This window comes from Heterocephalus glaber, unplaced genomic scaffold (assembly GCF_053883595.1).
Source record: "Heterocephalus glaber isolate CG9 unplaced genomic scaffold, H.glaber_assembly_v1.0 deba00000621, whole genome shotgun sequence".
Taxonomy (NCBI): domain Eukaryota; kingdom Metazoa; phylum Chordata; class Mammalia; order Rodentia; family Bathyergidae; genus Heterocephalus; species Heterocephalus glaber.
In genome coordinates, this window is record NW_028258153.1 from 436325 (window position 1) to 459755 (window position 23431).

Genomic DNA, 23431 nt, shown 5'->3' on the forward strand with positions numbered 1-23431 from the left:
AAATGTATATGATTGACAGCCAATTTGGATAGTTGGGTCTTTCCTGCCGGTGAACATTTTACACAATGAACATAGCACATTTTTAACAATTCTCTTATCAAATCTATTGCATTTAAAGGTGTTTAAAATCCCCATCAAAATGCAATTTCAATCATCACCCCAAAGCAGTCTTCTAAGACTACTTAGCTGCCCTCTGAAACTGCCATCCAGGGAAGTGTTACACATCTTCCTGTGGGGAGCAGTTCATTCTCAAAAGGTGTTTTCCAGGATTTCCTCCCACACCTTGCTGCATATCAAAGATTTTTTCTGGTGTAAATCTATCTTGGAAGGTAGATGTTTTACTTGGCACATGTTTAACATTCAGAATTGATTGTAAACTCAGATTATGGATCTGGCCTAGCTAAATTCAAATTCTGATCATGCTACTTCCTGGAGCTGTGATTTCTGCAAAGAAGCTACTTAATTCTCCTTGCCTCCATTTCCCCAACTGTAAAATGCAGGTAAACTTAACAGTGTCTCCTAGGGGAGGTATAAATGGATCTGTATGTGCAAAATTTCATCGGAACTGTGCATAGTGCATAGTAAGTGCTGTGGGAGGTGGGGGTGGCTAGAGCCCTTGTCACCATGATTGTTATGCATTAAGAACCTACTGCAAGGTGCAAACAAGAGTAAGAGTGGACAGTTAGCACAAGTCTAGCCTTATAGAGAGGGGAACAATAATTCAAGAATTAAATCAGCGAAGACTAAGGCTTGTACATTAGGCAGGTACCCAGGGGTGCAGTGACAAGGACTGAGTAAAGGGCTCTGTGTCAAGGCCTATGGGGAGGCTTCTCCAAGACAGGATGCTTTCAAGCTGAGCCTGGAATTGAAGCGATGGAGACCAAATATCCATCATTTCCATTAGCAGAGGAGACATCACATTTGTTTGTTGAAGGATTAGGGGCTCTATTGGCTGTCTCAGTCGTTTTCCTCACTGTTGGGACTCAACTTCCACACCTTAAAGGAGGAGAGGTTTATTTGGGCTCAAATTTTCAGTCCATAGTCGGCTGGCTCCAAGGCAGAGCAGGCATGGTGGAAGGGCTCGAGCAGAAGAAAGCTGCTCACATCATGGTGGCCAGGAAGCAGAGACAGAAGGAAGAAACCAGGGAGGGAAATGTGCCCTTCTGAGTCATGTCCCTAGTGACCTGCCTCTTGCAGCTAGACCCCACCTCTAACAGCCCTATCATCCCAGTGATTCCGAAAGTCCTACCTATGAGCCCATGAGGCATCTGGGGGACATTCTCAATCTAAACCATAACCTTGGACTTTTCAGTTACTCTCTTTCCACCAAATAGAAAAGATCTGTCTTCACTTTAAATGGGTCACTATTAGGTTTCAGAGAGGATAAATGACTTGGTCAAGAACACGCAGCTTATACATGGCAAAGCCTTTGCTGGAGTGATAGTCTGACTAGGAGACTCATCCTGAGCATCTCACAGTGCTCAGCTGGTTTCCTTTTCCACCAGACTGCCATTAAGGAAAAGGATCTGATTAGACTTCGACTATATTGCTCAGTATGCCTTGACCACATGTCCTGTCAGTTATTCTATAAATTAACCAAAATATAAGTCAAGTTCTCCTCCATTGAGGTAGCTGACTCTGGGAACAGAAAGAGGATGAACATTTGAGGCCTCTCCTTTACCTAGTCAGACTGACACTTGATGGACAAGCTCTCTTTTTCCCCCACAGTCCTGGAGATTGAATCAAGGGCCTTTGCTCTGAACTACATTTCCAGCCCATTTTAAATTTTTTTTTTAAATATTGATGCAAAGTCTCACTAAGTTGCTAGGTTGCCCACCCTGGGCTTGAACCTATGATCCTCCTACCTAAGCCTTCCAGAGTGTGGGGATGATAAGATAAGTGATGTGCCAGTTGTAGTGAGCCAGACTGGTGGCAGGCCAGGTGCAAGCTCCTGCCCTGTGGCCAAAGCCAAAATAACCAAAGGGCTTCTCTGGGGTCCAATGTGCCAACCTAAGAGCTGTCATCAGTGCTTTCATATTCTGTCAGTGCAAGGACAGAACACACCAGCCCCTGCTTCCTCAGTCTGGGAGCCCTGCCTGGCCTCTGTTGGGAAATGTAGAAGCTCTGTGTGCTGTGTCCTCCTCCTGCTGTATGTGTAAGTCCTTTCTGGACCCTTTGCTTTGTGTTATTGATCGGTATGGTCAGGTTCACTTTCATCTCTCAGAAATTCTTATCTGCTGAAGGCCTCTCACCCCCAAACATACCACACAGATTTTTTCATTGTTGTAGTCAATATATTCCCTTTTATTTTGCTTGGGGAAATTTCCCTTGCTGCATAAAGGGAAGAGGTAAAAGAATGTGAAACATCTACCAGCTTGAACTGAAAGTTAAAGCCTCTGCTGCCATATGTGGAGAAGCCACGTTCTGCTTGCCCAGGGACAGGCAGGTGTGGGGACAGACTCTTCCCAAGTGACTCAGAGCCTCTGTGCTTTGAGGACAGGGGTCAGTCCAACCCAAGGGGCTGGAAACCTTTGTCTAGGGAAGTGACGGTTCACATGGCTTCACTGTTGGAATATGGTTTCCCCAGGCAAGGTCTTCATGTCAGTCTGCTATAACAAAAACCACAGTTTTAACAACAACCATTCATTTTCTCGCAGTTCTGGAGGTGAGACATTCAAGATCCTCATGGCATTAGGATGGGTTTCTGGAAAGTATTGTCTTCTGTATACCAGGATCCTCTCCATTTCTATGGCTTCTTCATTTGGGTGAGAGAGAGACAGGGTGGGCCAGGGCTTCTGGTGTCTCTTCTTATAAGGACACTGGTCTTAATACATTATGGGCTCCTCTAATATGACCTCAATTAACACTAAATTACTACTTTACAGATCCTATCTCCAGAGATGCTCGTGTTGGGCATCAGGGCTTCAACATATAAATTTTGTGGGCACACAATTCAAAGCATAACAATTTGCTCCTCTCCATAGTTCAGCCTTGCCATCAATTTCTCTTCATAAATAAGTTCTAATCATGTCCCCGTTGAAGTCCTGAAATAGCAGTCAGAGACTCACCATGTGTGAAGCAGTGAAATGAACAGTGTCCAAAAGCTCTTAAGGCTGATCTTGTCAGACTTCCTTTCACAATTAAAATACTCGATGTAAGCTCATCTCTCGTCTTACAAGACAAGTGTTGGATACCAGCACCAGCTTTCAGTATTGCTGGCCCCTTACAGAATGTGCCAAAAGCTGTCACTCTGGGACTCTCAGTGTCCTGTGCTAGGGAAGACAGAGAGCAGCAGGTCTTCTGGGAGAACAACGTGAACTTCATCTCTGTCCTGCCCAACTAGTCCCATTTGAGATGGTCAAGATAGATTTAGCTATATCGCAAAGACAAATCAGATACATAGATTTAAATATATAGCTCTTACATAATTTAACAAAGTTTCAATAGGCATTATTTATTTAAATTAAGCATGCACTTCCTTGCCCACTGTAAAAAAAAAATCTTTGCTCCTGCTATCCCAGTGGTGAAAATATCTATATCTAGAATTAAGTAATTCTTACACCGAAAAATTTAGGCAAGTTTTCTAAAAACTACATTTGTATGTTTGGATTTCTTGGAAAGAGATGCTCTGCCTACAGGCTGAGTACTCCACTGAGACATCCTTCCTGCTATTAGAGACTATTTTTCAGATTTTTAAGAAACATTAATTGTTTCATTATTTTTCTGCTCCTTACTTTTATCTTTTTCCCTGGTATACTGACTTGTCAATATCATCTTCCTTACAACCTTCTTCCATTTCCTGTGTTCACTAAAACTGCTTTGTATCTACAGAACATGACTCTCTACCCTGAAACATGAGAGGTTTGCCCTGTGCGTGAATTTCAGATTTCACAAATGCTGAATGGATATATATACATAGGAATGATATAACATCACATATGTTTAAAAACCAAGAACAAAATCTAGTTTCCCATACTTCTTTGAAAAATTCAGCCTTATAAACTGTCAGTGATACTATTTCCTCATCTAGGACAATATATTAAAAATCCTGCCACTTAATCAATGTCTTATTGAATAAGAAAATAAGACCCAGCTAGGGGAAGGAGGCAGACAAGAAAGCAAAGGAAAGTCTCCAAAAGTTGTTTGTTGGTAAGGCTGTGCAATTCATGTATAGAGACCTAATCAATGGCTCATCTTATTAATAGTTCAAACAAAAACAATGGGCTTCTGCTGAAGGATTTGTACGCCATTTTTAAATATTTACTGTGTATCAGCACATAGCCCAAATATGAGAATGCTGTCTTCCCCACCCCTCCCAGTTTAATTCGAAGTGCAAATCTTAGAGATTAGAACTCAAACCCTTTCTTGTACCCTTGATGCATGTTTGAAATTTTCATAAGACAGTGTTGGAAAATATGATACACTTTCATGTCCCACTTTTCCTCCTTTTTATTTCTTGTCCATTGGATAACTGTGGTGTGTTTTGAATTCTAAAGAAATGAATCCTAGGATTTCCCTTAACTTGATGACAGAGACTAAGGAGAAGAGCTGGGCAGAGGGAGAAGGAAAGAGGGAGAAAGGAAGAGAGAGAAGGAGGGGGAGGAGAAGAAACAGGAGGAGAGAGGAGAGGCGTCCCTCAGCAGCCCGGCAACAACAGGGGTGAATTCCTTAGAGACAAAGAAGGATCAATGAAGACAGGCCTCTAATAGCTAGAAAGCATCTCATTGGTTTCCCTAAAGATACTGACATCTGCCAAAACATCTGACTCCAAATGTCACCCCGGAGCCTTAGCCAGATTTAGAGAGGTGGCTAGAAAGAAGTTGAGGATGCAAAGTGCATCTTCCCTGCCAGGCCCGTGGTGTGTAGCTGAGCGCCATCTTCCCTCGCTGGTTTCCCACTGGAGCTGGAGGTATGGAAGAGCGTTTCCTGCCACCCCCTTGGTGCACTGGAGCCTTGTGCTCCTGTGCAGACGGTCAGAACCTGCAGAAGCTACTCAAGATTGACACGTACTCCATGGTGGACGGGAGTGGGTGGGTGGGCTGGACACGGACCATCAGAGAGCCTTGGAGCAACTGTCCTATTTGAAAAGACACACGCATAAGCACAGAATCCCATGCTGTACTTTGCCTCTGGTGGATACTGTTATATATAGATATTCAATACTCACAAGCCAGACAGGCTAAATTGTAGCCTCTCTTCAGTAAATGTCTCAGTTGTTTGGAGTAAAAATGGTTTAGATTAGCACCCGGGCACTCTGACAAAAGGTCCAGAGGAAGTTAGGGACTTGCCAGCAGCATTAGCATTTTTTTTCTTCTTTTTCCAGCAGCACTAAAATATGTTTGCTCAAAACAGAGAGAGATGAAAAACTACTGGCAGCCATTACCTCTTAAAAGAAGAGGGAAAAAAGAACACGTTTTACTTCTTTGGCAAACACACCAATTAAAATGATGCTGTGTTGTGACAAATTACTGAGCAATTAGTGCCTAATTGAGCATCAAGCTAGATGCCTCTGTGAAAGTGACTTTCCTGGCCCCGGGAGGCCATACCTTACAACAAAACGATGTCTCCTCAACTTTCTGCAGCACCCTACATGCTGGGGAGCCCAGAGTCCAAGGACATCCCCTTTCTCTTTAAAACCTCTGAGAGTTACACTACGAGAATTAGCTTGGCAGAAAGATCCCAACACTGAAAATCCTACTGGGGATTTCATGCTTTCCCCACATGTAAGCAAAATCCATTTTCCCTGAGATATTTTTAGTGCAAGTATCCCCTGCTGTCCTATTCTCTTTCAGGCTCCCATTAGATCTTGAGGCCCTTCCAGATGGGTCACGTGACTTTTAAGCATCCCTCTCTGATTCCCTCCTAAGTGACTAGTCTTGCGGAAGTTAGGGAACACTAGACTCTTAACTACCAAAGACCTCGAAGTCCTTAACAAAACCTTGAGTTCTCATTGACAGGATGTTAAAATGCTTTGCAGCTGCTTTTTCTGAGAGGTCAGCTTGGCAGACTGCACTGAGTGACCCTAGCGATAGAGATATTTTCAGCGCTGCTGGCCGCCTATGTAAATATAAAAATGTATTAGGCTGCAGAACTGCATGTGTGGGAACAGAACAGCCATGCTATTGAAAGGAAATCTCGGGAACACTGGTGCCTCTCATAAGGGTTTGGTTAACGTGTGCATACTTTTGATAAATCGCATTGATTCAAGATAATCTGCGTTTTGTGTGAGCCCATTTCATTTCTGAAATTTACGAGCTATGAAGAGTAAAATCCTTACCACTTTAGCCCAGGTACCCAGCAAAATTTCCTTCAAGAAGTATTTGCATTTAAAAACAGTGATTTTCATTCTTTATATGATGCTGACTTGCTTTGGGTAAAAAATGTTGCATGAAGTCAGATTGTCAGTTGTTTAATTTGAAAAATAGTGACTTGTTATTTGTGCATCTGAGTGGGAAAGATACATTTGTCCAAATCTTTAAAACAAGAATCGAAAAGCATCATTGTAAGGAATGCTCTCTGAGCAAAATGCTCTGATATTCTTGAGTGTGTTCAGTTTCCGTGGATCAAATCTTTCCCATCTCTGCATCCAAGCTATTTGGCCTTGATCAGATGATCAGAGCTCAAGGAAGCGATTGGAGGGTGAGCTGGCTGCAGCTGCAGTGTAGGCTGTGCTCAGGGACAAGGAGCCACTGTTTTTCAAACATAGCATCCACATAGAAGTTATTCTGTAGGCTCCAGGATGCAGCGATGGGCTGCACTGCCAGCATTGTTCTGCTGCAAGCTTTTCGCTCTGTGGTCCAGAGGAGCTGTCCGCACATCTGTAGACGACACCAAGAGGAACCGTCCCACGAAACTGTGCCTCTGGAAAGTGATGATGAGATGAGCAGACCCAGAACACTCATCATAATGGTACCGTATCCCTGGCCAAGCAGCTTTCCTTGAACTGTTATTATAGAGACACTGCAATTTAGAGGTGTTTTGTTGTTGTTGTTTTGTTTTGTTTTTGATGTTCGGCTTTAGGTCAAGGTACACGTGTTCTAGAGTTACTACTCTGTTGTATTGTTGGGGAAAAACCTCTCAGAACTATTTCTACCATCCAGAGAGCTGATTTTCTTCCTCTTCAATCTGTCAGAAAAGTGTGTAGTTTATTAGAAATTATTAGAAATTTTCTTCTACCTAGAATTTTCTGTGTTGTTAACTTTTCTGCAGAAACAATGAGAACATTTTGGAGTTTAAGTAAGAGGATTTTATTGTGTAACTTTAATTTGAAAAAAAAATCTCAAATAGATAATTGGGGAAAAAAGCTCAAATGGATAGTTTTATGTTACATGTAACCAATCAAGTTTTCTAGGTGTTGATTTCTAACCTCAGGGTATCTGGGGCTTTTATTTCTAATTCTGCCACATAAATATTGTTTCAAAGTGCTTCACTTAGGCATAAAGTCAACATAAAATATTGAGAGTTTTGTGGAATGCATGGAGTTTTACTTGGAAAGCTATTTCTTGCCACTTGCAAAATGGCTTGTTTTGGGTTTTTTGTGTGTGTGCCTGTGCCTTAATTGTGACACTTTGCCTTTTCTTTGTGCAACTGTTTGATTAGCAGGGAAAAAAGTAGAGAATGGATTCTTTCCTTACTTTAGGTTAGGAACAGATCTGCTTAGTCACTGAAATCCCCTGTTAGGATATAGGTGATGTGTTAAGGTTTCTAAAATTGAGGAGGCATTGAACTCAGGGCGGTTTCAGCACAATTGGCTTTTTTGTCTTCAGTTTCAAGGTTCATATATCAAGGATGTAGTAAATAATGAATGCAGAGTACCTGTTAATGCTGTTTTCAAGTGAAAGTCATTAGGCTTGGGCTGTGCCCTTCAGTGACAGAATACCAAGCTAAACATTTTATGCCAACTTCTTTAACAAATCAGTATTTTATTTTTTTAAAAGTAACATTGCTCTTGAATTTGGGGCCGTGATTATCTCTGATTAGAAACGCTAAGCGGGAGCAGCGTCATACTCACTACTCCTGTAAGTGTTCATAAATTAAATTTCTAAAAGATATGAGATGGTTGAAAGGTCAGAGATCTTTGTTTACCAGGACAACTCTTGATAAGAACATTAATATACTACACCTGTGTGTCTTGCTCATGCCATTTCACATCTTAAACAATCATTTTTCTCATTTTACTTATTTGAGTATAAAATTCTTAGCTACAAAGAGGGAAAATGTACTTCAGAATAAAAAATTTTAGATTTTATCTAATAATAATTTCTTAATTTTTCAAGGATCCGTTTTACAGTTCCTTTAACATTAATTAAAGTCATAAAGAATATATTAGAGATAATGATATTGTACTGTACGTTTCTAAAAAGCTAGAAGAATTTTTAATATTTTAATGATGAAGAAAGGATGTGTTTGAGGAAATAGACATGTTTATCCTTATTTGAACATTACACCATGCATACATGTAAAGATCACATGGTACCCTGTAAATACATACATTCTTATGTCAGAGTTTTGAAAAAATTTTAATGAATTTCCTAATGAAGAAAGCAGAGGATCAGAGAGGTTGAATATCTTGTTAATGCCACATAGCTGCTAAATGCCAACACCACAAGTCACACTTGGATGAATGATTCCAAAAGCCAGTGTACTTTCCATTCTGTTCCTACCTCAAAGAAAATACTAATGGTAAAACAGATAAACTACTTTTCATTAGAAAATCTTGCACCACTCAGGGTAAAATGTGCTCATACAGAGTCATTACACAGAAATTTCCTCTGGAACATCACAGAATTCACACATCTCACCATTATTTACTGCAGGCCCACAATGCGCCAAGCACACTTCTAGATACTTGGAATCCACTGCTGAAGAAAACCATCAAAGATCTCCTCTTTCAGTTACTTAGTTTTAAGGTGACAGCAGTTTTGCAAGTCTCGCTGTTATGGAAATGCATTATTAGGATGGTGATAGACTATTTCTTAGCTTCCAACACAGTGGTTCAAAACGGCTAGCATGTTTCATAATCACTTAGAAGTTCTTATTCATGGAGCTCATTCGGCTTCTGAGCTCCTGGCATGAATGATTCTGAATGAGAAGGTCTGGGGGAGCCTGGGAATATGCACTTTGGGGGAGCAATCCCAGGAGGCTCTGATGGAGGGGTACAACTGGTGGCCCCGTTAGCCATGGAGCTCAGTTGGGGAAAGTGATAACCTAAGCTGTCCTCCCCTCTTCTCCAGCCTGGTGTTTTTGTGTTAGTTGATCACCTTCTTACTGAACAAATTTGATTTTGTTTTCTTACCTACCTATTTCCCATTGGTCACCACATTGTATGCACTGAAGCTTCTGTTTTGGTTTGTGTTCAGGTCACAGACGGGGGTCAGAATCTAAGTTGGAATCGTGGTTTTATCCCTTATCTGCTGTGTGACTTTGAGCGTGGTTTTTAACACCCCCATGTCCCTTTCTGTCATCTGTAAAATAGAGTAGTTACACAACAGTCATGTGTGTGTAATAAAGTGTATGACAAGTGATTGAAACCGTGCCTAGCTGTACTGGTAAGAGGTTCCTGAGGAGGGTCAGTGTCGTCCTATCGGAAGAAACGTCATTTGAGGACACATTGAGATGAGTGGCTCAGCGGTGCCACGTTCCAGGGAGAAGTGCTTCAGCAGGAGCAGCCCGCTGAGTGGCCCTGAGATAAGCAGATGACTGGGCTGAGGGGCAGGGAGAGGCCAGTGACGAAGGAGAGGGCAGTGGGGACAGATGGTGGCAGGCTCTGGGGGCTGTCATGGAGAGGAAAACATGTTCCAAGAGCGAAGAAGGCAGCCCAGGAGGGAGCAAGCACAGAGGTTAGAGGCTGGGCTGTGGAGCCAGTGTGTGTGAATTTGAATGCTCTCTCTCCTACTCAGGAACTGTGTGCCCCTGCTAAGTGACTCACCCTTCGGGTGCTTCCATTTCTTCATTGATAAAACTCGGACAGTAGCAGTACCTCCTGGGTAAGGTTACTGTAGGAATTTGGTGAGTGAATACATGCAGGGACTTGCTAGTGCCTGGTGAGTAGTCTGTGGTCTGTTAGCCATGCACTCCTCACTGTTAAGGGCCTTGAGCAGGGGAGTAACAGGTCCAATGGCTAGGAAAACAGAGAGGGCAGACAGACTGTTGGATCTGTTGTAGGGGTGCCAGAAAAAGACCTACACAGTGTTTCTCAAAATTGTGAGACGTGATTGGATTCTGGATGTATTTGAGCCAGTAGACTTTCCTTACTGAACATAAAGTATGAGAACAAGCAAGGAGTAAGGGTTGGTTGTTTGGATTTGGGGCTGAGAATCCAGCAGGACCAAGCTGTCCTTCAGACAGGGAAGAGAACAAATAACGGAGCCTTAGAGAGAAAGAATCTAAGTTCAGAATAAAGATGTTGAGTTTGAAATGCTTGTTAAGTCTATACATGGAAATAGGAACCTGGAGTTTCAAGGAAATATATAAGGACAAAAGCCTGGCTCAATGTGAATACTAATAAATGATTGATGAATAAATCAATGATCTTTCTCATTAATTTCCTATGACATTTATAGTGCATGAACCCATCTGATAGTTAATCGGGTGTTGCCTTCTAACATATCTTCAGTTATTTAACTGAAGGTTTAGTTGCTTATTGATTGATTGATTGATTGATTCCTTCATTTTTGAGACAGGGTCTTGGTATGCAATTTGGGCTAGCCTCAATGTCTCAGCAATGCTCCTGCATCAGCCGCCAGAGCCAGAGTGCTGGGATTACAGGCTTACACCAAGCCCAGCAATTGCATGTTTATTTTACTATACATTTATTTTTCTTATATCACCAGTAGTGGGGAATAGGCAGGAGCTAAGTCTGCTTTTGCCTCAGTGGTGCCTAGCACAAATGTGCTTTACAGACTAGAAGTTGAATAAATATCTGGTGATTATTTGACATTTTAAGTAGTCAACACCCATATGAAAGGCTCAATTGATAACTTTACTCTCATACTTCTTAATTGAAGCGTCCAGCAGTAAGCTAAACTGGCAGAACTCTGCCAAAGTAGATGAAGGGCCCGGATGCCGGTGGCCTTCAGAAGTCTTGGCACTTGGGACTATGTTAAGGAGATTGTGCCCAAGAGTCTCATTTCTGAGGCACAGGCTCCAAATCTTCAGAAATAATCTTTGAGCTGGCAAGATGATAGTTTGACTGTATGGTTCAAAGTGGAGAGACATGGTAAGCACGAAAATGAACTATTGTAGACCTCTGGCATTTGTAAGGGACACGTGAGTCCTAACATCTCAGGCTATTAAAATGGTCTATTAAATTGCAGTCAAGGTGAGCTGGGGAAAGGAACAAATGCCTTCAAAGTTCTAATCTATTTCTCATGCAAAAGAGTGAACTAAGAGAAATCTTTTGACATATTATTTGTCATGCTTCCTTATATCATATTTCATTAAAAGTTCTCAGGCACTGTCTAATTTAATTTACGTTGGTCCATTTTCTGATTAATATCTATAATTTCTTATGTCATTTACTTAACACCAACCCCAGAATTTTCCTTTATTTTCTGCTGCCTGCAATAAAGTGAGGTCGTATCTGTTGACATCGTGGAGCTGTGGTACCACAAGAGGAGAATGAAGAGCAGGCTGCTGATCTCACTCTGGCTGTAGGTTCAACCGCTAGCAACAGATTCACTCAACTCCAAAGGGGAAAAAAATTAACCTGTCAGCACTTTGAGAGGTCTCTGAAATAGCTGAAACCATCAATTTTAAATTTTAAAGTCCCGAGCATTTAGTGTATATAGCCAAACATTGCTTTGTCTCTCATTGGTCAAAGACAGAGGAAAAGAACAATAGCTATTTGTAGTGAGTCCAGGGGGTGATATTTCTGTGAGTTAAAGATGTGAACTTTCATGATAAACCTTTCAGAGCAATGGGATTCCAGGTACTCACCCAAGACCTGCATTCCAGATCATCCTTTGTTGCTCTAGAATTTACTTGGTCTAATGGTCTTATGAACTATATGTTGTAAAGGTCGAATTCTACCTGCAGCCTTATAATCCTTGGAAAAGGAATGGTTTTCACTATTTTAAAGTGGCACAAAACAGTACAACAACCCAAGTATGCAGAGATGGAGAAAGAAAAGGAGAAGAATAGAACATAAAGATAAAGGAGGGGGACAATGAAGAGGAGGAAGAAGAGGGTGGATAAAATGTACAAAGACCATGTTTGGCTCACCGATCCAAAAATACTTGCAGTCTGACCATTTACAGAAAAGTTCGCTCACCCTGTGTGGTGAATGACGTGGCCTTAAAAGTAATCTCTTTTAGCCTTTAACCTCTACAATGTATTTTTTGCTCTTGTCCCTAAATAAATCCAAAGCAACTTGGATTTTTCTCCCAGGTGCCCATTGTTTACTTGAGGGTCGGAGTACTGTTGTGACTGAATAATGAATTATAGATTGGGAGCCAGAAGAATTGGTGTTAGAGTCTCAAATCTCAGTGAATACAAGTCCGTTTAATTCAAACACGCTGGTTCATCTCTCTGAGTTTGCTAAGTGGGGGTGATTATCTGTCCTGCCTGTTGGAAGCACCAAAATTTTCACTTGCATGGGACCACATCATAAGCTAATTAGTATTGTTCGGCGGTGGAGTAACTCAGGTAACAGGCTGATTGACAGTCTGACATCCTCTGTAGTCCGCTGTGCCAGGAATTATGCAGTGGGTGACTCGCTTAGCAATGGAGGGGCCATTTACACTAGGGTTGTACCATTGTTTGTTCCACATCCACCCCGAAAGGGTGAAACAGCAAGTGTGACCAAAATCAGAGGTCACCAAGGGCATTAGTGAGCTTCTACTTACTTTTGGACCTTCAGCAAGTTTCCACATTTGGATCCCCACCCCTGAGATAAACACAATGACCCACACACATTTTCTGTTCAAATACTGTGGAAACCAGCTATAAGAAAGGACGATAAGTGAAGGAAATGGTTATTTACCAAAATCATAATTCCACATCTTTGGAACATACATTTGTTTACATGTATCCTATGAATAATATTAGGCCACAGAGGGATATATGATGAAAACTACTTTGAAGGAAATAAAATAATCTCTCTTCTAATCCCTATAATAAATTATGTTAATAAAGTTTATCAAAGGGATTTTAACATGTTTTCTCCAGTTTCATCTTTGTAAATGGATGCATGATAATAAAAACAACTTCTAAACCCTATAATCCTGGGGTCATGTTTTATTTCATTATATTGAAGATGAATCTTGAATATACTAACATAAGAGTCCCCTAGGAAAGGAAGCCTGAGTAGTGGAGAGAGCAAGTTGAAATAGTCAGCCCCCAGTGAATGTAACATGGAACTTAAATGCTCAGAGACTCCTTGGCAGGTTTTTTTAGTTCATGTGAACGAATTTTCAATTGAATCCCAAACCCACAGAAAATGGACAAATGAATTGAGCACCTTCTCCGTAGGTAGAGGAATTAATTGAATGTTTAAGAGGCTTAGTAATTAGCAACACAAATCTTCACAGCAAAGACTTACCAAATTCAAATAACACCTGGCATTATTTCACCCATATAACTTTTCATCTTTATTTTTTTCCAAATTACTGCAGATTTGGAAATCATAAGGAAAACAAAAACATGTTAAAATTTAAAAACAAATTATTTTTTCAAAAATTGCAAATTAGATTTAAATTTTGGAGCATGATATACAGAAACTTAAACCAAAAACAGTGCAAAAATAATTCAACTACATATAGATAGATATAGATATAGATATAGATATGTGTTTAGGAGAAGTCATAGTGTGAAAGTTAAAAAGATTATATTCCCATGTAGAAATATATAGTTATATTGCTAGAAAAGAGTGTAAACTCAAATCTCTGGTAATTTTTAAATCTCTCCATTTTTGAAGCAAGAAAATATTTTTTTTAAAACACAACAGGCTCATTTTTGTTTGTTTGTTGCTTTCTAGAAGAAAAGTTTGTTTTTGGTTTCTAGAAGACTAGGTTTAGGCTTATCCCCAAACACCAGGCTACCATATAATAATGTCTTCTGAAAACTGAGAGATACAATTGAAGATAAGAAGCATCTTTTGCCAAATCAAATGCAAATGCAATATTTTTGTCATGCTTCAACAAGTTTTTTTCTAGAAAGTCATGTTATTCTTGCAGATTTCATTTTTATGGAACTGATTTGCTTGAATACATAGGGTCTAAAGCTTAGGATTTTTGAAATTCATGCTGTAGTTTGGATGTGAAATGTCCTGTAGAGGTGCATATGTGAAGGATTTGGCCCTCAGGTATGGTACTATGGAAAAGTGGTAAAACCTCTAAGATGTAGGACCTAGTGAGAAGAAAGGTTACTGGGGTATGCTGTTGCAAGAGGCACTGGGACATCAACCTCTTTCTGTTTTCCTCTTTTGCTTCTTGACTGCTATGAGGTGAGCAGCTACTTTTACTATACACTCCACCATAATGTACCATGCTACATAGGCTCAAAAACCATGAGCCAACCACCATGGACTGAAACCTCCAAAACTGTGAGCCAAAATAAAATTTTGCTCCTTCCAATACCTGATTAGTTCAGATATTTTGTCACAGTTCATTTCCCAAAGTCTACTTTATTTTGCTGGAGTATAATTTATTTTTAAAGACAATGTTCAACAAGTGCAATGTGCATTGGTAAATTTGTCACACATTGTCTAGACATAAGGAGTTCAGTAGACAGTTGTGCCATGCATTTAGCAGGCCCAGATAACAATAGCCAGCATCTGCCTTGCTCTCTCTCTCTCTCTCTCTCTCTCTCTCTCTCTCTCTCTCTCTCTCTCTCTCTCTGTCTCACAAAGCTTAGTTTGGTGGCTGTTACAGAACTGAAACAAATGTAAAATTGTAATCATGACAAGTGCCTCAGTAAGAATTTCATCCTACTTAAGCTGCATCCTTTGAACATCCAACCTCATCAATGCAATCAGAGAAGGGGTCCCCTGAGGAAGTGGCAATAGAACTGAGCCCTGCAGAATGAATAGATTCTGCTAAGAAATCACATAAGAAAATGCCCTGTGCCTGTTTTAATTCTCACTGTGTTGCCGGGAGTTAAAAGGCCAGAGTTCTTGGATCTGAATCCCTTGCCAGAGCTCTTGCTGCATGTGTTGTCTCTAGGTCAGTTATTTAAATTCTTTGTGCTGTGGCTCCCCTGTCTGTAAAGTGGACAAACTGTATTAGTTTCCTATGGCTGCTATAACAAAGTACCACAAAGTAATTTTAAACAGCATCACTATTATCTTACAGTTAAAAAACAAATCCACCCATCTATTGTCTTGTATTTCTGGAGCTGAAATCTGAAACGGATGTCACTGGGCTAAAACTGGCAGAGCTGTATTTCTTCCTGGAGGCTCTAGGGAAGAATCTATTTTCTTGTCTTTTCCAGCTTCTAGAGGCTGCTCACGTTCCTTGGTTTGTGGGCCTGTTCCAGCTTCAGAGCCAGCGACATGGCATCTCCTCAGGACTCTAACCTCTGACTCTCCTGCTCCCTTCTCTCTTTCCACTGACAAGACACTTGTGGTCACATAGAGGGCCTCTGGATAATCCAGGTTCTCTCCCCTTCTCCAGGTTAGTAACCCTAATTCCTCCCACAGCCTTAGTTCCTCTTTGTATTATAAACAACACAGTCACAGACTCTGGCAATTAAAATGTGCACATTTGTTAGGAGGCTATTACACTGCTCACTGTACTATCTCATTCCGAGGCAGTGGGGGCATACAAATAAAGGAGCTATAATAATGTCTAATACTTCATAAGAACTCACTAAGTTGTAGCTATTTTTATGGCTTTTATTGTCTTGATGAAATGAAGAAAAGTTTCCAAATTTAAATTACATTAAAACTTATTTGAGGAAAATATAAAACCACTAAAGAGAAACTTAATTTGTGCTTCATAGAATATGAAGAAAAGGAACTCAAGGTTGGCTTATTTAGAGTAGTGTATACTCACTGAAGAGATTATTTATACAAATAGATTACTTAGAGAACATTGATTTGAGTGTCTCTCGTGTGTTATCCACTGACTCCTTGTCTTCTGAAACTTAACTTTCAGTTTTTTCTTGTTCTCATCATTTATTAAAGGAATATTGGATCTTCCCAGCTTTCCAATTTATGTGAAATTTAGAAACTATAAGGAACAAGGGAAGAATATACAAAAGCTTAAAAGAAATGTTTGAAATTTAAAAACCACAACCACAATAAAGAAAAGTAGAAAATCAGTGCGGTGCATTTTATATTTAATAGTTGCAACAGAAATTATGAACTTAGAGACAGAATAGGCTGTATCTTATTTGTAATTTTAAAATTATTTTGCTGTCTTCTGTTATAAGTAGATTTTTTATTATTGAGTTAAACCTATTGAGAAACTTAAGAATTCAAAATTACAAATAATTACTCAATTAAAAGTTAGATGGATGAATGAGTAGAAGTCGAGTCTTGTGTGTTATAAAGGTAGATGGTAGGAATGTGTGAGGTAGAAAGAGTTTGGATTCAGGTGATAAATTATCAGCAACTCTGATGTTGGGCCCCAGGTAGAGTCAGAGACTTTCTTTGCTCTCATATACTTTATAAAGGTCAATTGAATAACCCATAGATTATCTTAAATTCTGCTTTGTAGGATAGAGAAAGATGGAAACTCTCCAAAGCCAGTAGCTCTTCTGTGAGCACTCCCAGCTGTTTACCAGGCACTTGGTTAAGAACTCTGCACTTTGATCTATTTTTGTGGCCACAACAACCACCAGAAAAAAGTACTATTTTTATTCCCTCTACTATTGAGGAAAAACTTAAAGCATATAGACTTAGCTTTGACTGACTAAAATAATATACAAGCCACATCTATAATTTTAAATGTTCTGAGGGCTATATTATAAAATGTGAAGAAATTTTAAAAGTATAGATGAAATTAATTTTAATATATTTTAGTTAATCCAGTATATGGAGACTATTATTATTTTGTCATATAATTAATATAAAAACTATTGAAATGCTTCACATTCTTTTTTTCATACCAAGTCTTTAAAATCCAGTGTGTATTTGTACTTGTGACGTATTTCAATTTTTTTTCCCCAGTACCAGGAATGGAACTCAGGACCTTGTTCTTGCCAGGCAGGTGCAGTGCCGCTGAGCTACATCCCCAGCCCCATACATTTCAATGCTAGATCTTTATCACAAATATTTGCTTGATGCTGAGATTTCATAAAATATATATTTGAAAGAGATTGTCAGTGAGTAAACTCAGGAATACAAGAAGGAATCTGTTACAGCTGTTTGAGAGGACTGTGATAAATACTGTAAATACTCAGATTTAAGGTCTGTGTAATCCATTTGATGATTCACATATAAGAAGCAGAATTCTTATTGACTGTCAGAAAGAAGAAATAAAAACATTGGATTTCTAGAAAATAGAAATAAAGCAAATATCCCTCTGGAAATTACACTCAGGGTTTTATATTTACATTAAAGTAGATATTCAGTCTTCTGTAAATCTTGTGAGGTATTTGGTGACATTCGTTTTATATATCCAAAGGTGCATGTGTTAACAAATAAGGTTATCTTCCTACAGTGAGATTCAGGATAGATCAAGGGGCATGGCTTTGGGGTCAGAGTTAGAGATGGTTCTGTACTTTTCTACTTACTCACATAATTATCAGGTATCAGGAAAATGCAGGCCCTTCAGGAATGGCTTTCAAAACAATTTGGAGGGAAAGAGAAGACTGAAAGTGGATGGGCACTTGAAAATGTTTGCCAAATATCTAAAGGCGTCAGAGAGTCTGTTGTGCCCACTTGCATTTTTATGGGGTAATGCTAATCAATTAGCTCAATTCTTCCATAGAGAATAAGTAATTACATTCACTGGAAGCCACAGTGGTATGATTAATAATACATTCTGATTTCCAAAAGTAGCATTTCCCTCAGCCCTTAAACCTGGCTCTCTGAAAAGTGCTTTTTTTAATATAAAAGACACATGGCTGAAGTAAAATTTATTTCCCTGGAAATAATCTTGTGAGAAGAAAAATGTAATTTTATATGACACCTTCTGCCCCTTCCTACATAAATGAATAAAATTCAAGTTCCTTCTTTCAGCACTTTTAAATAAACTCTCAAGAATAGTGTTTTGGGCTTGGGACTTGAATATGTTACATGAAAGTTTTAGAGAAAGCCAGTTAATTTCTTAATAATTATGGAACACCTGCTATATTTAGGCTCTGAAACTAAGCTCTCAAAAGGAAGAAAGATAGTTAAGTAATGAGCAATACATCTAAGAAAATATTAGCGCAACAGGATATTTGTCCTGTATTAAGTGAATAAAATCTAAAGAGAAATAAGATCATTCTCACAAGAGAAGTACAAAGAAAGTACCATGATGTCTCAAGAGAGCAATAAGCAGACTCCACTTCAACACAGACTGAGAGATGTCTATTGCAGTTTTCTACAGCAGCATTGACCTCATTATGGAAGATGGCTCCCTACAGTGACTGCTGCAGGCATTCAAGCAATAAATATTAACTTAATGTTTCCAATATAACATGAAATTTGGCCCCTTTTAGGATCATTACTAGACCTCCTTGAACCTTGTACACACTGTGAAACTGAATCATTTGCCACTGAATAACCCTATCATTCCATATGCTTACAAAATTGAATAAGTATGTTTTCAGTAAAGTGTGCATCAAGTGCAGAATTTAATTTCTAAACTAGTACAACCACTATGGAAAGCAGGATGGAGATTCATTAAAAAAAAAACCCTAAAAATAGAAATTCCAATTGACCTAGCTGTTCCCCTTCTAGGTGTTTTCCTCAAAAAGTTAAAGACATAATACTACAGTGATGCATGCATTCCTATGTGTACATCAGCACACTTCATAATAGCTAAATCTTAGCAGCAGCCTGTTTGTCCATCAATAGAAGAATGGATAAAGAAAATGTGATGTTTAGACACTAAGATAAACTTGAGTGATTTGAATAAAAATAGATGAGCCTCGAGACATTTATAATAAGTGAAATAAATGAGACATGCAAGCCTAAATATCACATGGTTACTCAAATGAGAAACCCAACATATAAAAAAACTAAAGAGCAAAATAAAAGATACATGAATGAGGAAAACCATAATAATTACTAAGATTTTTCAAGCAGTTAGAAAGTGATTAAGACTGCTCCTTGCCTTCTACCAAAACCATTTCTCTTTTATGTGGTGTAGGAATATTGACATAAACCATCAAGGAGAAGGAATTTTGCGTGGACATCCACAGTAGAAATTCCTGGCAGTATAGTGGCTGCCGGGTTCACCTGAATCCCTGCCCTTAGCCATCCTTTCTCTAAATTGTGTCTCCTTGGAACATGCATTCTTACAACTGTGCCTCTGCATGCAGTGCCTCCCGGGGTAAGAAAACGAGAAAGTCAGGAGGGGAAGTTTGTGCTTTTGAGAATATGTCATCAAAAGGAAAACGTTACTGGACTTGCGCAGGATATTCAAGACCAATAATAACCTCTTCTGAGAAACATTTAAAGACCACGATTGAAGCCTATGGTAGAAAATCATGATTTCATTCCTGGCTATGTAGTTCCTAAGTTTCTTTAACCCCTCAGCAAAGCAATACTGGTGAGTCAAGTAGGATTTTTTTTTTAAAGATCAGGCCATATTAAAGAATCATTTGTGTTTAGGAAATGAGCAATACATTAATTTTGACTGCTCATCAAATGCCTTTTATTGTAGCAGCTTATCATTTAGAGTTTGCCTCACTCACATTAAATTCTATGGCAGATTTTTATTACACCCACATAAGCACACAAGTCTTCTAAATTTCACTACGGAAAAGTCACACAAAGCATTTCGTTTGCTCTAAATCTCTGCATCGTGTATTTTGTTCCTTCTTTCAAATACAAACTTTTAAATAGATATATTGAAAATGTAGTATGTGGGAAACGGCTCTTTTGTAAAACATGAATTTCAGACCAAATTGTCAAAGTATGAGGAGAGAAGATCAAAGAAATCTGTTCCCGAGACTCATCTGGTTGAAACACACACACACACACACACACACACACACATACATACACACACACACACGCCCTAAGTACGCGTTGCCTGCCCTCATTTGCTTTGCTCATCAAGAGTGTGAGTATTGTATTCTTTCCCTACAATTCTTTACATACTGATCCTGGATCCCTGGGCTTTTCAAACAAATAGCATTTGGGAAAAAAAGAGGCAGAGAGATGCTGCAGTGCCGGATACTTGTTTCCTGAATTAAGTCACTTGGGGGTAACCTGTGGCCCCTACAGAGATGGCCAGGCTTATTATGTTTTATAGATGACCGTGAAGTACAAGCCAGGGCAGTTGGTAATTGGTCATTATTAATGTTATATAAAAATAATTGGAGAAAAATGGGCTTGAATCTGCTCTGGCGAATTTCAGAATTCTTTATAACTTTGACTTGATCTCTTTGCAGCCATCATAATCTTATGTTGTTGCCAGTGCTGCTGCTGTTACTGAAGTACAAATTTCTCATTCTATCCTTAGAGTAACTCAGATGTTTCAATTACTTGCTTTCATGATTTAGGAAAACATGGCATCATATTTGGATTATTCTCCTATGACAATTTAATGTTCTGTGATTTAGTGGTGAGAACAAAGAGACCAGAAAGGTATTTGCCATAAAAATGTCCTTTGACATGAAGAGAAACACCAACACAACTATAGAGTTACTAGACACTGAAGTATGGCAGAATCCTCCCTTGACCACCTTCCCAAGTATAAGAAAACTGCAGCTATAGCATGTCTGAAAATAGCTCTATAAATTCATTCAATTACTCAAAAGACTTTGTAGTCTTTTATCATGAATCACATCTTGTTACTAATACAAGAACTCTGTAGGAGAAAAAGAAGAGTATTTATTCCCTTCTTTTTCAAGGATAAATGTAGTGAAGGAATAAAATAATTGACAATGTTTTACATTTTGCTTCCATAATATAATAGGGTTGTAGAGCTAAGTGTCCTCAGAACTGTTTATAAAGTCATCTTTAATGAGAAAAATGATCCACTTGTGTGCTGAGTTCTTTAACCCAGTGTAAGCCATTTTTGAAAATGTATGTGAGAATCATTTTAAGTTTGTAGATAAATAACTTGGTAATATCATGAGTAGCCTTTCATGTGAAAGTTCTAATTATCTTAATTTAATTTTTAATATAAAATTACTACTTGAACAAATGCTCACTTCCTCTTTAAAACGAATGTCACTTCTTAGAAGTTTTGCGTAGTGCTATGTTCATTTATGTTCATTTACATGAAGAGGCATTGAACCATGTCACTAATTGCCACACTGATTTCTCACATGAACTAATTCAGCATCAAAATGGGTTTGTTTTTAAAAATTAAAGAAGAAATTTAGTGCTATATAGTACTTTCTGTGGCTTAGTTAGTAGAAGTATTCTCTGTCCCATACATTTAAGAAGAGGACAGTCTGATTAGATGTATTAGAATAGAAATGTAATTTTATTACTACATTCAAAATATTGACCTGTTATTCTCATTTGGGGAATTATTTATCACAACCCTGATAAATTGCAAATCTATCAAGGGGAGAAATGTTTAAGTTGGTTGTATAATGTAAAAGAAGCAAGGGAGGCTTAGATTAGACTCCCAGACACAATAATCATACCAGCTGATACAATCTCAAGTGTGACTTAAAGGGTTATAGACAGAAGTGCCTGCAGGCCATCAAGGGAATAATTGAGGAAGGGTAGACAAGGAGACAGAGAGGGGTGAGGAGCAGAGCAACTAGAAAAGGCATGGTCCCTCCAAGTGTTCCAGGCACTTTTCTGCTGGGGCACAAGTTTTCGTTTCACACAATGAGATCGGCAGGATTAGGTCTTGATTTTTTCAAGAGAAGACAGAAACCAAATCTCTTCTCTTCAACAACAGCTGCAAGAGTAATCTTTCCCTGGGAGAGGGGAATGTTGGGGAAGGGATGGGACATAAGAAGAATGAAGGTGTGTTTTGTCCATGTTCCAATTCTCCATGATGAATGTAATCATTAGGTATTGTAAACACATACTAATAAAAATTTTAAAAATTTTAACACCTACAACATGATAAATGTTGGCAATGAATTGTAATATTTAAAAATACTTTCAGCACAAAAATTATAACTGTCAGACCAAGTTGAGTCCCAGGCTGTCATTCTTTTATAACTTTTTATTAGTTTCACTTTAAGTCAATGTTCTAACTTCAAGGAAGCAGTGAGAGCTACATTGCTTACAGCACATTGTAATTTGTTTAGCTGACATGTGTGGAAAATGATTTTGATGTTAAATGTATGGCTAAGGATTTTATTTTGATTTCCAGAAATGTTCACCCTGGCTCTTAATTCAGAAAGATTTCCATAGGTGTAGTTGAATAATAACAAATCAAAGGGTCCCTTTTGACTGTAAAACAATAAAAGGCAAATGCAGTCATAAATATCTGGTACTTAATTTAATTTTCAGCAACATAATGCTGAAGTGGAAGTAGAAGATGTGGGAATTAATGCATCAAAGGCAATGAATACTTTCAGAAATCTGTTTACAAACCAGACTAGAGATATAAGCAGCTACCACTGAGGGCTGGAGTGGAAAGTGGACCCATATACTGCATATTTTCACCTCCACTTGGTTGTGAATTATTGTCCATGCTGACTATAGTTCTTCTTATAGTGCTTACTAAACAATCATGCAGGTTGTCTACAGCTCATCCTACTAAGATGAGGTTTCACAGAGACCCAACAAGCCCAAGGCCAAATAACTAAATAAATGTCCTTTTAGTCTATTTCAAGCCAATCATTTATTTAAGTACCTCCCTAACTGGTGTGCACAATGTTCTTGGCCATATTGCTGTGAAAGGTCATTCTGGGGAGAGATGGGTTATTTGGCCAGTGCTCATAAAGGAATGGGTCAAAACTGAGAGAGGTGCAGAGATCTTGCCCTGACACCTGTCAGCCAGCCACGCTGGCTGTCCTGTTCCTGATTTAGCACCTATGCAACCCAGCACTGTCTCGTTTTCTCACATAAACTTATACGAGTCCTGTCCACTCCAGAGAAGTTGCTTCTGTCATCTTCTTTTGCTAAAATATTTTAAATTTAGTCTCATTAGGTCTCTCGCTATGTATACCAGCTGCAGATACCACTTCCCAAGCTATGACCCAGAATAAGTAAAATGTTTCTGCACAAAAATAAGTGTGGGAAGTATTGCATGGTAGACATTCCCTGAGAGAGTCGTGTTGCATGTTGAAAATTTACAGCTCTGAGTTTTGCAGTGTGTGGTGGGGGGGACAGTTTAGCTTTGTTCTATCTAGGGTTTCTCCAGTTTACTTGACACTGTAAATCTCTTATGTGTAAATTTGACTGGCACTATAG

General features: G+C 39.0%; 1 protein-coding gene across 9 annotated transcripts in view; it reads left to right on the plus strand.

The window, feature by feature from the left end:
- Window positions 1-23431, plus strand: part of Dock10 (dedicator of cytokinesis 10) — a 263362-nt gene that overhangs the window by 48703 nt on the left and 191228 nt on the right. For 3 of the 9 annotated variants that reach the window (XM_087205983.1, XM_013065515.3, XM_013065518.3), the window contains exon 1: window positions 6613-6909. The exons of 5 other annotated variants lie outside the window; for them this stretch is intronic. In XM_087205983.1, coding sequence (XP_087062109.1) covers window positions 6748-6909 — 162 coding nt within the window. In that variant the 5' untranslated portion in view covers window positions 6613-6747. Of the gene's footprint in view, window positions 1-6612; window positions 6910-8966; window positions 9840-23431 lie in introns of those variants that run through there. One more of the 9 variants, XM_087205978.1, reaches the window with a different exon arrangement.